Source organism: Aotus nancymaae, unplaced genomic scaffold (genome assembly GCF_030222135.1).
Source record: "Aotus nancymaae isolate 86718 unplaced genomic scaffold, 86718_ANA_hifiasm-v0.15.2.pri h1tg000011l, whole genome shotgun sequence".
In the NCBI taxonomy this organism is placed as follows: Eukaryota; Metazoa; Chordata; class Mammalia; order Primates; family Aotidae; genus Aotus; species Aotus nancymaae.
The window spans coordinates 58374843-58391545 of record NW_026988422.1 but is presented as its reverse complement, the minus strand read 5'-3'; the positions used below and the strand labels follow the sequence as shown (position 1 = coordinate 58391545).

General features: G+C 42.6%; 1 protein-coding gene across 3 annotated transcripts in view; it reads right to left on the bottom strand.

Moving 5' to 3' along the window:
* Window positions 1-9373, bottom strand: part of YLPM1 (YLP motif containing 1) — a 73209-nt gene extending 63836 nt beyond the window's left edge. For 2 of the 3 annotated variants that reach the window (XM_064375040.1, XM_012438171.2), the window contains exon 1: window positions 8327-9199. In XM_064375040.1, coding sequence (XP_064231110.1) covers window positions 8327-9199 — 873 coding nt within the window. Of the gene's footprint in view, window positions 1-8326 lie in introns of all 3 variants that reach the window. The other variant, XM_012438170.3, reaches the window with a different exon arrangement.
* Window positions 9374-16703: the final 7330 nt, after the last annotated feature.

Below are 16703 nucleotides of genomic sequence, written 5' to 3'. Positions count from 1 at the left end.
GAAAGTGGTATGTATTCAGTGGAAACTATACCACGAATTTTGAATTTTGATCTTTTCACAGGCTCAAAATATTCGGTATGATACTCTCTTGTGATGCTGGAGAGCAGCAGCGAGCCCCAGCTCCTGGTCAGCCATGCATCATGAGGGCAAACAACCAATACTCAGCGGGTGCAATGGCTCACGCCTGTAATCCCAGCACTTTGAGAGGCCAAGGTGGATCACCTGAGGTCAGGAGTTCGGGACCTGCCTCGCCAACATGGTGAAACCCTGTCTCTACAAAAATACAAAAAAATTAGCTGGGCATGATGGAGGGCGCCTATAATCCTAACTACTTGGGAGGCTGAGATGGGAGAATCACTTGAACCCAGGAGGTGGAGGTTGCAGTGAGCCAAGATCGCGTCAATGCACTCTAGCCTAAGCGACAGAGCAAGACTCCATGTCAAAACAAAACAAAACAAAACAAAAACAACCAATACTCTACTGTGTACTGTGTGGCCAGATGACTTTGCCTAATGGTAGGCTAATGTAAGCTTTCTGAGCACCTTTAATAGCTAGGCTAAGCTACGGTATTCAGTAAGTTAGGTGTATTAAATGTTCAACTTATATTATCCTCAACTTACAATGGGTTTATTGGAATGTAACCCCACTATAAGTTCAAGAGTATCTGTACTTTCACTATTCAACATAAAAAAACAGCACACTGACCATGAAAGTCAATAATAATGTAGTATTAAACCACTTTCTTCCATTATTTTAATACTGAAAACATCAACACTTAGCCTTCAGTTTTAAAAAAATTAATGAACTCATTATTTTTCAAGTAGAAGTTAAAAGTTTCCTTTTTTAAAGTTGCTTTGAAAGCATCATTAAAAGACACAAAGATGCAAACTATCTTTCAAAAATTAAGCCAATGCTACAGATATGAAAACTGTACAGGTCTAGATTCTTTAGCAGCCTCTGCTTTATCACCTATTCTCATGCTTTGTCTTAGATCCAGACCAGGGTTAAGAACCTGTTAAGGGCTAAAGTACTTGTTGTCCACTGATGGTATGCCTTGCAGGTCAATTTCTATTTAACATTAACCCTATAAGTAGCAACCAGATCTAATTCACTCCTAGGATAAGCTTCAGCACATTTTTGAAGCTCTACAAATAAATAATAACGATATCACTCACAAATGTCCTTGTGACCCTAAGAGAAGGGTGATTATCTCTATTTTAGAAAGAAAAAAAAAAACGCCTGAACTTGCTGATGACACCAGTTCTTCTGAATGTTTCATTATATCAGATAACTCCATTGCATATGGGATATGGTTTCACAGGTAGAGGGAAATCATAGTATAGGTCACATTTAAACCAAGATTGAATGAAGGGATTTCAAACATAAAGAATGTAGAACTATTTGTCACAAATATTGTTATTAAGAAAGACGCAGCTGAGGCAAGACTATCACTTGAGCCCAGGAATTCAGACCAGCCTGGGCAACATGGCAAGAACCCATCTCTATGGGCCAAAAAAAAAAAAAAGGAAGATATTGATTTTAATTTACTCAGGAAGCATTACTGACCATTTGCTACTAGTATAGTAATGAACTAGCTACTAAATGATTTTCCAAGTGGAGAAATATAAAGGAGGTGAGTGTTTGCGTATGTTTTAAAGACTAATTTAGGAAGATTACCTTCCCTATCTAGGTTATTACAAATGTCTGTAAGACAATGTTCTATGTCTTACATCCTAAAGTAGGGGGCAGGGAGGACACCTACTAAAATAATGAATTGGATTTCCATTCTAGAAATTTATTTAAAATGGCTTCTTTTAAATATTTTCAAGACGCACATTCTACCGTAGGAATCAGGGTCAATATATAAGCTTAATCCCCATCTTTTTTTTTTTTTTTTTTTTTGAGACCGAGTTTCGCTCTTGTTACCCAGGGTGGAGTGCAATGGCACGATCTCGGCTCACTGCAACCTCCGCCTCCCGGGTTCAGGCAATTCTCCTGCCTCAGCCGCCTGAGTAGCTGGGATTACAGGCACACGCCACCATGCCCAGCTAATTTTTTGTATTTTTAGTAGAGACGGGGTTTCACCATGTTGACCAGGATGGTCTCAATCTCTTGACCTCGTGATCCACCCGCCTCGGCCTCCCAAAGTGCTGGGATTACAGGCGGGAGCCACCGCGCCCAGCCTTTTTTTTTTTTTTTAAATGCTCATTTACTTCATCTATTTCTCCAGCTCCTTCCCTCATTCTCTCTCTCCTTCAGTCAAACTTCTTGAAAGAGTTGTCTATACTCACCATCCCCATTTCCTCACCTTCCATCACTCCTCAAATCAATGCAATATGGCTTCAGTCACTATGAAACTCCTCCTGCCAAGGTCAACAATAATCTACATGTCAGTAGGTACAAAAGATTAACTCACAGTCTTTATCTTGCCTGACCTCTCAGCAGTTCTTGACAGAGTTGACAACTCCCTCCTCCTAGAGTCTATTCCTTCACTTTTCTGGCATTAAAAGTAATAGCAAAAACTGCAATTACTTTTGTATCAACCTAATATGAATACCTATTTGGGCTTTCTTTCACTGGTTCCCTTAGATACTGCTATACTGTGGAACTGGGCTTAATGTTCTTTAACCTCTGTTCTTACTCTACACACATTCCTTGAGAGGCTTCATTTATTTCTGTGTCTTCAAATACCATTTTTGTGCTGATGACTTATAAATCTATGTCTTCCAGATCTTTCATCTAGACTCTAGAGCTATATGTACTTCCAACTGGACATCTCCATTTGTAATCTATGCCTCAAGAACCCCAAACTCAGTATGTCTGAAACCTAACTCATCATTTTCCCCTCACCCCCAGAAATGTTCTTCTTCCTCCTCCTTTAGGTTTTTCTGTTTTAGTAAATTTGACGATCATCCACCCTGCAGCGCATCCCAGAAACCTAAGATCATCCTTGGTGCCTCCTTCTCCATTACTACTAAATCTCAAAGTGGATTCTAGCAGCTAAATATCTCTCTAGTTTTCTCACTTCTCTCCATCTCCACTAACACCATCAAGTCCAAACCATTATTATCTCTTGCCTGGACTACCTCAATAACTATTCTCTCTAAATCACTCTTGCTCCCTTTCATTCTACTCTCTACACTGCAAGCAGAGTGAGCTTTCAAAAATGCCAATCTGTCACATTCACCTATATAAAAATTGTCAATGGCTTCCTACTGCCATTAGAATAAAGTCCTTACAGGCCTTCCCTGATCTACTTCATGCCTACCATCCTCACCCTGAGCTTTCAGTGAGCCCTACTGAACTTACTTAATTCTTTGAACTCTAACTTCTGGTTAATTGATTAATCTCTACTCTTTTTTTTTTTTTTTTTGGTAATTGAGATGGAGTCCCACTCTGTCGCCCAGGCTAGAGTGATCTTGGCTAACTGCAACCCTCACTTCATGGGTTCAAGTGATCCTCTTGCCTCAGCCTCCCAAGTAGCTGAGATTAAATGCATATGCCATCACATCCAGCTAATTTTTTGTATTTTTAGCAGAGACAGGATTTCACCATGTTGGCCAGGCTGGTCTTGAACTCCTGACCTCAAGTGATCTGCCTGCCTCGGCCTCCCAAAGTGCTGAGATTATAAGCGTGAGCCACTATACTTGGCCTAATTTTTTTTTTTAGGTCTCACTCTGTTGCCCAGGCTGGAGTGCAGTGGCACAAGAACTCCTAGGCTTAAATGATCCTCCCACCTCAGCCACCCCTAAGTACCTGGAACTACAGGCACTGGCTAGTTTTTAAAACTTTTTGTAGAGGGGGTGTCTCACTTTATTGCCCAGGCTGGCCTTGAACTCCTGGCTTCAAATGATCCCAAGGAGCTGGGATTACAGGTGGGAGCACCCAGTCCTCCTACTTATTCTTTAGATTTCACTTAAATATCACTTTACAAAGAGAACCCTCTTTAATTAGGTTAGAGCTCCTAGCTATATTCAATTATTTAAAACACATTTGTTCTCTACCTCCTATGTGCTAGACCCCTCTGCATGGCACTGTGAATACTGTGGTAACTTAAAAGAAGAAAAAAGCCAACTCGCCTTTGCCAATACTTTGGAGAATCATCTAGCACCCTGCAGGTGTCCTTTTAATTACTTATTAAATGTCTTTTCCCCTCCCGCACAACTGGAAGAAGAAGTCAATGAGGGCAGGTACCATATCTATCTTGTTCACCATTTCATCTCCAATATTAAGCATAGTACTCATAGTACCTGGCACATAGTTGCTAGTCAATAAATACTTAAACATTAAATAAATAACACCTCTAAAAACTAATCAAAGCCAACAGCTTTAAATAAATCAGTCAGTCCCTTAAACACACAGAAAAATTAATTCTTCGAAAAGACACATTCTGGGTGGGCACAGCTGCTCATGCCTGTAATCCCAGCACTTTGGGAGGCCAAGCAGGTGGATCACTTGAGGTCAGGAGTTTGAGACCAGCCTGGCCAACATGGTGAAACTCCATCTACTAAAAATACAAAAATAAGCTAGGCATGGTGGTGTGCACCTGTAATCCCATATACTTGGGAGGCTGAGGCAGGAGAATTGCTTGAACCCAGGAGGTTGCAGTGAGCCAAGATTTCACCACTGCACTCCAGCAACAGAGCGAGATTCACTCTCTCTTAAAAAAAAAAAAAAAAAAAAAAAAGACACATTCCATTCCATTATATCATCCATGTTTTACCCAAAAAAGTAGAAAATAAATGGAAGAATATCAGGTATTTATCTTGTCCTTCCTATACCAACTATATTTTCAATCAAATACCTGTGGCAAAAGTTTTTCTTTACAGAATTCCATAGTAAATGTGGACGAAATGGCAGAAAAAAAAAAATTACCAGATTGCAATCTCTCTCTAATTAAATAATTTACTTAGCCAAAGACCTTCAATGGATGAACCAGTAGACTGAAACATTAGATGCAAGATTGATAGAAAGTTTTACGGTAGTGGGACTAATGGCATTACTAACCGTGGGACAATCAGGCACTGGGTGCCTCATGATGGAATTCAACACTTACCAAAAGAAAGCTGAACTTAAATGAAGATTCCAGAGTTAATTTCTAATTTAAAAAAAAAAAAAAACCACAGAAGACAGAGGAACGAGTCAAATGACACCGTGAAAAAACAGATAATACAGAATGTCAGAGATTCTACAGGACAACTGACACAAATTTTTCATCAAGTTCAATGGCATGAGGTAGAAAGATAAAATAGGAGGGAATGGCCTAGGTCAGGGGTTCTCAACTGAGGGCAATTTTGTCCTAGGGGATATTTGGCAATATGTGGAAACATTTCTGGTTGTTGGACTGGAGGCTGCCACTGGCATCTAATGGGTAGAGGTTAGGGATGCTGCTAAACATCCTACAATGCTTAGGACAAGCCCCTCTACAACAAAGAATTCACTCTGCCTAAAGTGTCCATAGTGCTGAAGCTGAGAAACCCTGATCTATACCAAGAGGCTTTTCAGTATTGTTTGGATTTTGATTTGAACACGCCACCAAAACATTGTTTGGGAAAAGACTGTGAGGACAGAAAACAACACTGTCGAGTCAATTTGGGGTATTTTAACATGGATGGTATCAAAGAATTATTTTTAATTTAATTAGTATGATGAAACAATAAAGGAAATCTGAATTCATCAGGTATTAGATGATACCAAGAAACTTAACTTTGTTAGGTGTTAACAATGTGTTTCTCTAAGAAAAGGCCTTTTTTTTGTTTTTTGGTTTTTAGAGGTACTTGACTAAGAATGTAGGGATGAAATGACATAAGATCTAAGATTTGCTTTAAAATATTTCAGCAGCGACCAGGTATGGTGGTTCATGCCCGTAATCCCAGCACTTTGGGAGGTCAAGGCAGTGGACTGTTTGAACTCAGGAGTTCAAGACCAGGCTGGGCAACATGGCAAAACCCCATCTCTACCCCCACCAAAAAAAAAAAAATTAGCTGGACATGGTGGCATGCACCTATAGTCCCAGCTACCTGGGACGGCTTGAGCCCGGGGAGGCAGAGGTTGCAGTGAACCGAGACTACGCCACTACACTCCAGCCTGGGTGACAGACAGAGCAAGACCCTGTCTCTGTCTCTCTTCATATTATATATACACACACACACACACACACACACACACACACACACTAAAAAAAGGCCTAGGTGAAGTAAACATGGCAAAATCTTGATAGCTGTTGAATTTGAATGATGGGTATATTTGGGAAACCATACTGTTTTCTCTATTTTGTGTATTTTTTAAATCTTTCACCATAAGAAATTTTGAATAACACATTCCAAAAACAAAATATGAATCAAAGAATAATCAATATGTAGAAGGATTAATTGTCAGAGACTGGCACTGGCATGAAGAAATATTTATCATCTAATAAACCAACATATCCTAAGTCCAGAACATGACAACTCTCATATTTTATTCAACAAATCTTTGTGGAGAGCCTACAATTTGCAAGGCACTGTCCTGGGTGCTACAGGGATAAAAGATAAGTAAGATAATTCCTGTCTGCAAGGGACTTAAAATCTGAAGAACAACCAAACCAGATGGGTGAGCGCAAGCAGCGCTTCCTGGAAACCTTGATATTTGAGATATGCCTTGAAAGCAATACAACTCAAAGGGGAAACAGAGGGTTGAAGAATGGATGAATTCTAGAAAGAGGTAAAGCCACAGGCTTAAAGGCTCTTCTTGATCTGGCCTATGTGCACCACAAGCCTTATTTTCCACCACTCTTTCTCTCACCAAAGAATTGCAGGCACTGAACATTCAAGACAACTGAGTTCATTACAGACAAGGGTACAAAGGCAGAAAAGTAAAAGCACTGTTCATGGTAAGGCCTGGTCTGACACACACACTCCTCCCAAAAAAAGTCAAAAATACAATAAATTTGTCTCTCTGTAAGGTCAGGAAAACAGTCTAGTAGAGAGGAGAATATAAATGTCCTATTTTGGCTCAGACTAACTCAGAATGTTTGACAACAAAAGCACTAAAGACTTCAGAGTGGGGTGGGAAAGGGGACAGAAATTCTGGCTATAATAGAGCGATCTGGGGAAAATAAACTGGTCAGATGGTACAAATGCGATGTAAGGCAACAGAATCACTATTCTACTACTTTACTGCAGCATCCCAAGTGTTTTCTCCAGAAGTTGTGCCAAGCATCATTGCTTAAAACAACCTGCTTCTGTTCTTAATTTCTAATGCCAAACCACCATAAAATTACAATACTGCATCCCTATCTTTTGGAAATGTTTTATAGGTAAATCTGAGCATTTATATTACAAGATTCTCTTTTTTTTTCCTTATGAATCTAAAGTAAATTAGTAATTGCTAAAAGTGTCTACTTTAGGAAATCATAACAACTGATTTATTCTGCTTTAGTTTGACCTTCCCTCTCTCAAAGGGGAATTCATTTATTACTGATACCCTGTCAATCTTTATCTGTTCTGTGGGACTCATCATTCCAAACAGAAATTTAGAAGAATAGCTGGCTCTCTCACAAAAAGATATCACCAAACATTTTTTTACGTTGGCCAAATTCCAAGGCTGTTTCTTTGGACTGAATGGTAATGACAATGAAATGCAGAAAATTGCTCATATCTTAAAACTATCTTTAAATAATATGAGAAAAGGATGTACGGGTCAATTCCTAAAATGGATCAACTGAACCCCAAAAGGGTCTAGGGATCCTTTGGGGGGGGTCTAGGAACTCACCTATGTATTGTATATGTACCTATAAGCACAATTAGGCTGCTCTTGGTAAGACAAGATTTTCATCCCTCGTTGTCTGAAACCACTTAGTTCAGGAAGCTAACAGCTATCCCTGGTCCCTAAATAGTATTTTTAAAAGAAGCTAACTGGTCGTAAGGTTTACAAACATTAAAGTGTCAGCCCTTGGAGAAGCCGCTTTTTCATGCTTTCTCTCAAATGAAAATTTTAGTTTAAAATATAATTTAAAACAAGACACTCTGCAACAAAATCTATTTGCAACAGCAACAAAATCTAAGAGGATGGTCAAAGAAACCACTGAGAAGTAACTTTTGAGCCATGCCACCACTGTATGTGATCTATACACATCTACAAACGCTGTTTTTTTTTTTTTTTTTAGTAATCCACATTTAGCTAATTAAAAAGCTGAGCTGTCAGCCCTCTGACTTTTATGGAATCCTTTGGAGTGTCAGCTAGTCATTGTGAGTTGGAATTAGACTAGGCACTGGTTAAAGCCCTGAGGCCTGCTCACTCAGGGCCCTCTAGGTGAAAGATGCGGCTCAGGCAGATGCTTTCTTACCTGTGGAGTCATCGTAGAGGGATCTGGCTCAGGGGCGGCTTGCTGCTGTTCAGCACTCTTGTTCTTGGCCCCACTCTCCAAAGGCTCTTGCTGGACAGTTGTCTTATTTCCAGAGGGGGTGGACGGTGGTGGTGGAGCTAGTAGTTGGGATTTAGAATGGCTCTGGGAGGAGCGGGAAGGAGATGCTTGAGAAGAGGGCAAGTAGGACTGGGAATGGCTCAAATAGGATTGCGAGGAAGAGGAGGAGGATGAATAAGAAGGGGTGGGCGGCAGGTAGGACTGGGAAGGTGGGGACTGGGAAGGGGACGGCTGAGCAGGAGGCAGGTAGGGCTGAGATGAGGACGGGGGGTAATAAGAGGGTGGCGGCTGAGGTGGGGGCATGTAAGACTGAGATGGGGGCATATAGGACCCGGGCGGCACAGGGGGAGATTCAGGGGGGGATTCCAGCTCCATTGGAACCAAACCAGGAGGCCCGTCTCGTTGGTGGTGGAGCATCTGGTGTTTGTACTGCTGCTGCTTCTGATAGCTGAGGGCCGGCCCAGGTGGCGGGGGCATCGGTGGCGGCGGCGGCTGCCAGTCTCCGTAGCCGCCCCCCGGCATCACCGGCGGGGGCGGCAGGGGGGGCGGAGGAAGGTGGTGGGGCTGAAGCACGCACTGCATTTGCTTCTGGTGCATCTGCTGCAGCTGCTGGAGCTGCGCCAAGTGCTGTTCGCGGAAGCTCATAAAGCCAGAGGAGGAGGGGGCTGCGGGAGTCGTCGAGCTCGAGTACCCCGGCCCCGGCGAGGCCTCAGGAAGCGCCACCGGCGGCGGCGGTGGGACCGGCGGCGGCGGATAGTGGCTGCTCCCGCCATACCGGCCCCAGTTCGGGTACATATCGAAAAAGAAGGCGCAGGGCTCGTCCTGGCGCCGTTACTCGTCGCAACCGACCTCCAGGAGCGGCGGCGGCGACGGCGACAGCCGGAACTCGCAGCACCTACAGGCCCCGGAGCGTGTAAACGGAGCGCGCCAGTGCGCCGGCGCTCCCGAGGTGGGCCCGCGACCGGGAAGGCGGGGACGCGACTTGGGCGACTACGCCTGCGCAGTAACCACCGAGAAGAGAACAAAGGCGAGATAGAGCGGCCCTTTGCTTGACGACTCGCGGTTGCCATCTTCTTTTGGGTCCAGATAATGTAGGCGCGAGTAGAAGGTTCTCATAGAACTCAAAAACCATAGAGTCTCACAGCCGAAAGGGGTGGTAGAGATCCTATCGCTCCACGGGTTCATTTTTGAATGAAAAAAAAAAAAAAGGTTCCATTCACAATAGCAACAATTGCAACAACAACAACAACAAAAAAAACAAAAAGCAACTAGGAAAAACTCTAATGAGAAAGATGTGAGATTTATATGTAGAAAACTACAGAGTCATAAAGAATCATATCTGAGTAGGATGAAATTAGACTTGAAATAATGGAGAGGCTTACCATGATCCTGAGTGAAAAGAAGAAAAATTGTAAAGATATCAGTTTCTCCCAAATTAAATGATAGACCTAACTCAATCCTACCCAAAAATTCTACTGAGAACAAAGCTGTGAAGAATGGAAAGGTATTTTCAAGGTGAAGTGTAAGATTACACCAATTCCTTCAAACATATAAGAAATAACATCCGCAGGAATTGTAAAAGGGGAGAAATGGATTTTTTCGGACTGTCTCAACATATATAAATCTTTGTCTCAGAGCTAAAGCAAAGAAGGCAAAAATCAGATACAAAGGTGGTCTAAAGACAACCTGGAAGACAATCTTCCAAAAACTCTCAACATAATACCAAACAAACAGTTTCTTTAGCTTGAGTGAATCACTAAAAAGCAAAGCTAATACACTGAATTCGTTGGGTGAGGTGGGAGGGGAAGAACTGTGGGAATATTAAGTGTGTCAGTGCGTAACTTGAGTACCATGCAAAGATTTGACCTTTCTTCCATCTTAGCAACCCAGATCTTCACCTCTCTCAGGAGGTGAATATGAGTGGAAAGTGGAGCAGCAAGGCATCCTTCAGAAGGAAGAGCTTCTGTTTTCAAATAGAAATTTAGTTTTCTTTTAACTTTTTATTAAAATATAACAAATATGCAGAATATTACGTGTCAAAAGACAAAATTACAACAAATTTAGTTTAAAGATCTTTATTGGCTTTTACCTACTATTTTAGAATCAGGCAACATGGCGTTCTATAAAGCAGGACCAGTGTTCCAATGAGCAGAACCAGAAGGATGATTTCATAGACAGAAAAGAAAAGCAGAGGCTGGGTGCAGTGGCTCATGCCTGTAATCCCAACACTTTGGGAGGCTGAGGCGGGTGGATCACGAGGTCAGGAGATTGAGACCAGCCTGGCCAACATGGTGAAACCCCATCTCTGCTAAAAATGCAAAAATTAGCTGTGCATGTAGTCCCAGCTCCTCGGGAGGCTGAGGCAGGAGAATTGCTTGAACTGGAGAGGTGGAGGTTGCAGTGAGCCGAGATTGCCCCACTGCACTATAGCCTGGGCGACCGAGCAAGACCCTGCCTCAAAAAAGAAAGAAAGCGAGAGAAGGAAGGAAGGAAGGGAGGGAGGGAGGGAGGGAGGGAAGCAAAGCAGAAACAGAAAACTAAAAGTGGATTGGATGTTTCAAAGTTTCTTATAAAGTTAAAGCAGAGAGGACTTCTTCATCATGCTGGCTAAAAATGGACTATTTGCACACTCGGCTATTGTTTCTCTTTCCTGGTTTCTTGAATGATCAGATAAAGATTTTAATTTCGGGCCGGGCGCAGTGGCTCACGCCTGTAATCCCAGCACTTTGGGAGGCCGAGGCGGGCAGATTACGAGGTCAAGAGATCGAGACCATCCTGGCCAACATGGTGAAACCCTGTCTCTACTAAATGTACAAAAAATTAGCTGGGCGTGGTGGCGCGCGCCTGTAGTCCCAGCTACTTGGGAGACTGAGGCAGGAGAATTGCTTGAACCCGGGAGGCGGAGGTTGCAGTGAGCCAAGATCACACCACTGCACTCTAGCCTGGCGCCTGGCGCCTGGCGACGGAGCGAGACACTGTCTCAAAAAAAAAAAAAAGATTTTAATTTTGGCGTGGTGGTGTGAAACTACAATACCAATAAACTCCATTTTGGTTTGGTGTGTTGGGCCTCACAGTAAATTTTCAGAAACCAATCACACTTGTGAAATCAGCAAGTGTTGGGTTCCAGATTAGGGCCCCAACCCAGAAACCCCAGTTAGTTGTGTTTTTAGTATTTGGGACTGACGTTATCTTTTGAAAAATATATACATTTAGGCTGGCATGGTGGCTCACGCCTGTAACCCCAGCACTTTGGGAGGCTACTAAAAATGCAAAAATTAGCTGGGCGTGGTGGTATGTGCCTGTAATCCCAGCTACTTGGGAGGCTGAGGCAGAAGAATTGCTTGAACCCAGGGAGGGAGGTTGCAGTGAACCAAGGTCATGCCACTGCACTCCAGCCTGGTAGACAGAGCAAGACTCCATCTCAAAAAATAAAACATGTATATATTATCAGGGTGTGGTGGCTCACGCCTGTAATCCAAGCACTTTGGAGGCCAAGGTGGGTGGATCACCCGAGGTTGGGAGTTCAAGACCAGCCTGACCAACATGGTGAAACCCTGTCTTAAAAAAAAAAATTTTTTTTTAAATATATACTTATATTTAATTCACTAGTAATAAACTAAAGGAAAAATATGGTCATCCTAGATACTTCTTAGGTTAGATACAGAAAAATAATTTAATAAGTTTCTAATTAAAATTTTACTTAAAAATTTCATGATTTTTAAAGAGCTTAGGAAACCAGAAATAAAAGGGAACTTCCTTACTGATGAGTATCAACTAAAAGACTATAGCAGATATCACCAATTTTTTTCTTTTTTCTTTTTTTTTTTTTGGCTTTTGGGTTTATTTTTTTTTTTTGAGATGGAGTCTTTCTCTGTCACCCAGGCTGGAGTGCAGTGGCATCATCTTGGCTCACTGCAACCTCTGCTTCCTAGGTTCAAGCTATTCTCATGCCTCAGCCTCTGAGTAGCTGGGACTCAAGCCCAGCTAATTTTTGTATTTTTAGGAGAGACGGTGTTTCACCATGTTGGCCAGGCTGGTCTTGAACTCCTGGGCTCAAGTGATCCTCTCCTTTTGGCCTCCCAAAGTGCTGGGATTACAGGTGGGAGCCACTGCACCTGACCGACATCACATTTAATGGTGAAAAGTTGAAAGTTTTCCCACTAAGATCAAATACAGACATCCACTATCATTACATCTGTTAAGAGTTGAATACGTTGAAGTTCTAACACCCAGTACTACAGAATGTGACCTCATTGGAAATCAGATAGTTACAGATGTAATTAGTTAAGATCAGATCATACTGGAGTAAAGTGGGCCCCAAATCCAATAATCTGGTGCTCTTAAAATAAGGTGGCCATGTGAAGACCCGAAGACAGAGGGAGAACACCATGTGATGATGAAGGCAGAGACTGGGATTCTGGGATTATGCCTCGACTAGACAAGGAAAACCCAAGATTGGCAGCAAACCACCAGAAGCTAAGAAGAAGCTGGAAAGCATTTCCCTATAGGTTTCAGAGGGAGCACGACCCTGCCAATATCATGATTTCAGACATCTAGTCTCTAGAACTGTGAAGAATACATTTCTGTTGTTTTAAGGCACCCAGTTTGTGGTGCTTTGTTACAGCAGCTTTAGGAAACTAATGCAATATCTATCAGCATTGTAGTGCAGGCCCTACTGATGCAATGAACAAAAAAAAGAAAGAAAAAGGGAGGGAGGGAGGAATGGGAAAAGGGAGAGAGGAAAGGGAAGAGGGAGGGAGGAAGGGGAAGGGAGATGGAGGAAGGGGAAGAGGGATGGAGGTAGGGAAAGAGGGATGGAGGAAGGGGAAGAGGGATGGAGGTAGGGGAAGAGGGATGGAGGAAGGGGAAGAGGGAAGGTGGGTGGGAGGGAAGGAAAGAAGGAAGGAAGGGAGGGAGAGAGGGGAGAGAGGGAGGGAGGAAGGAAGGAAGGAAAGGAAGGAAGGAAGGAAAGAAGTATTGGAGAGGAACAAACAAAATTGTCACTGTTTACTTATATTGCATACATTAAAAATTTTAAATAATACAGGTAAATTATGGGAATCAAAAGATTGCTGGGCATAAAGCCAGTATACAAATAAACATATGTACATATAGAATCTATACATAGATACCTTTCATAAAGAAAGTGAGAAGCTACAGTGTACAAGGAAATATTTGTGACACATTTAACCTGCAAATGATTCATTTATACAATGTAGAGAAATCCCACAAATCAGTTAAAAAGACAACTTATAGGAAGAAAATGAACCCAAGTGGCAGAGGTTGCAGTGAGCTGTAAGCTGAGATCACACAACAACACTCCAGCTTGTGCAACAGAGTGAGTGAGACTGTCTCAAAAAAAAAAAAAAAAAAAAGGCCGGGTGCTGTGACTCAGGCCTGTAATCCCAGCACTTTGGGAGGCCAAGGCAGGCGGATCACAAGGGCAGGAGATCGAGACCATCCTGGCCAACATGGTGAAACCCCGTCTCTACTAAAAATACAAAAATAGCTGGGCGTGGTGGCGCACTCCTGTAATCCCAGCTACTCAGGTGGCTGAGGCGGTAGAATTGCTTGAATCCAGGAGGCGGAGGTTGCAGTGAGCCAAGATTGCGCCACTGCACTCCAGTCTGGCGCCTGGCGACCAACGAGACTCTGTCTCAAAAAAAAAAAAAAAAGTGCACAAATCACAAGTGGTACGTTAACATTTTCATGAAGGTACATTTGTTAAATTATAGCATATGGAAAAGTGTGCGAATCATAAGTGGTACAGCTTGATGAATTTTTCACAAACTGAATGCATCTTTGTAACTAGCACCCAGATCAAGAAAGGAAGCATTGCCAGAAGTCCCCTCTGTGCGCCTTCTAGTCACTATCCTTCTCTCCCCAGGGTAACTACTGTCCTGAGTTCTAACAAATAGTAGCATGATCACAACTCGCCGTGGCTTCAACCTCCCGGGCCCCAGTGATCCTCTCGCCTCAGCCTCCCAAGTAGCTGGGACTACAGTTGCACGGCACCATACGCAGCTAATTTTTGTATTTTTTGTAGAGGCAGGGTTTCCCCATGTTGCTCTGGCTGGTCTCAAACTTCTGAGCTTAGACGATCTGCCTGCCTCGGCCTTCCAAAGTGCTGGGATTACAGGTGTAAGGCACCATGTCTGCCCAAACTGGTAGTATTTGTAATAGCTGAAAATGGAAAAAACAACCCCAATGTCCACCTACACTAGAATGAATAGTCAAATTGTGGTATATTTATACAATGGAACACAAAACAGCAATGAGAATGAGTGATCTACAACTATGTGCAACAATGCAGATGAACCTCATGAACAATACTGAGCAGGAAAAGCTAGAAAGAAAAGAGTATATACTGTATATTTTCACATATATAAGGTAAAATAATAAAACTGATTTACACTGTTGGAACTCAGGATAGTAGTTACTCTTGGGACAGAGGGATAGTGACTAGAAGGAGGCACAAAGGGGACTTCTGGTAATGCTCCATTTCTTGATCTGGGTGCTACTTACATAGATGCATTCAGTTTGTGAAAAATTCATCAAGCTGTACCACTTAGGATTTGCACACTTTTCCATATGCTATAATTTAATAAATGTACCTTCATGAAAATGTTAAACAATAGTAGTTCAAAAGAATGTTTACTGTACAATTGACTTTACATATATTTTAAAAATAAGCAAATTAAAGTATTAGAAGTGAGAGTTGTAGTTGCCTTTGGAGAGAAGGGAAAGAGTAAACCTAGTGGCAAGAGACATGGGTGGGTTTCTAGGGTGCTGACAATGTTCTATTTCTTTGTTGTTGTTGTTGTTGAGATGGGTCTAGCTCTGTCACCCAGGCTGGAGTGCAGTGGCACATTCTCAACTCACTGCAACCTCAACCTCCCAAGTTCAAGTGATTCTCCTGCCTCAGTCTCCTGAATAGCTAGGATTACAGGCACCCGCTACCATGTCCAGCAAGTTTTTGTATTTTAAGCAGAGATGGGGTTTCACCATGTTGGCCAGGTTGGTCTCGAACTCCTGACCTCAGGTGATTCACCCACCTTGACCTTCCAAAGTGCTGGGATTACAGACATGAGCCATCACACCCAGCTGATTTCTTGAACTAAGTGGTGATTTCATAAACATTTTTTTTTTTGTTAAAACCTACAGAGCTGTATATTACTCCTTTGTGCTTTCCTGTTTGTGTGCCGTATGTCACAATTTTAAAAAACATTTTAAGCTGGGTGCGGTGGCTCACACCTGTGATCCCAGCACTTTGGGAGGCCGAGGCAGGTGGATCACGAGGTCAGAAGATCAAGACCAGCCTGGCCAAGATGGTGAAACCCTGTCTCTACTAAAAATATAAAAATTAGCCAGGCATAATGGTGGGCGCCTGTAATCCCAGATACTTCGGAGGCTGAGGCAGAAAATTGCTTGAACCCAGGCGGCAGAGGTTGCAGTGAGCCAAGATCGTGCCACTGCACTCTAGCCTGGGTGACAGAGTGAGACCGTCTCAAAAAAAAAAAAAAAAAAAAAAAAGGAAAATAAAAAGAAAAAACAAGTGGGAAAGAGAAAAAAAAAGTGATGGTAGTAGAAGACAGAGAAAGATAAGATTAGGTGGAGGTGGGTGGAAACCCTTCTCTTTGCCTTTTCCTTTCCTACCTGGCCTGATAGGTTAAGGCACTCAGGTCCTCTAACCAGATCCCTGCCCTCAACACAAAGGGTCTTTCAGCACCTCGTTGGGAGACAGCACCACTATTTAAACAGGCCCTGCCACATTCCCCTTATTGTTTCAAGATAAAGTTAGGCATTGTTCTAGATGCCATGGGTATCCTATCCCCAGAATTCTTACTGTTGGGGAACTAACATATACTTCAGCCACTCAAAGCTTCTATCCTGCACAATTAATTTTCAAAAATCACAAGCCATTTTTGTTATACAGAATACCTGTCTCCAAAAATTTGTTCTTAATTTTTCTTTTTCTTTTTCTTTTCTTTTCTTTCTTTTTTTTTTTTTTTGAGAAGGAGTCTTGCTCTGTTACTCAGGCTGGAGTGCAGTGGCGCAATCTTGGCTCAGTGCAACCTCTGCCTCCTGGGTTCAAGCAATTCTCCTCCCTCAGCCTCCTGAGAAGCTGGGATTACAGGTGTGTATCACCACACACAGCTACTTTTTGTATTTTTAGTAGAGATGGGGTTTCACTATGTTGGCCAGGCTGGTCTCGAACTCCTGATCTCAAGTGATCCACCTGCCATGGCCTCCTCCCAAAGTGCTGGGCTTACAGGTGTGAGCCACTGTGCCTGTTTTT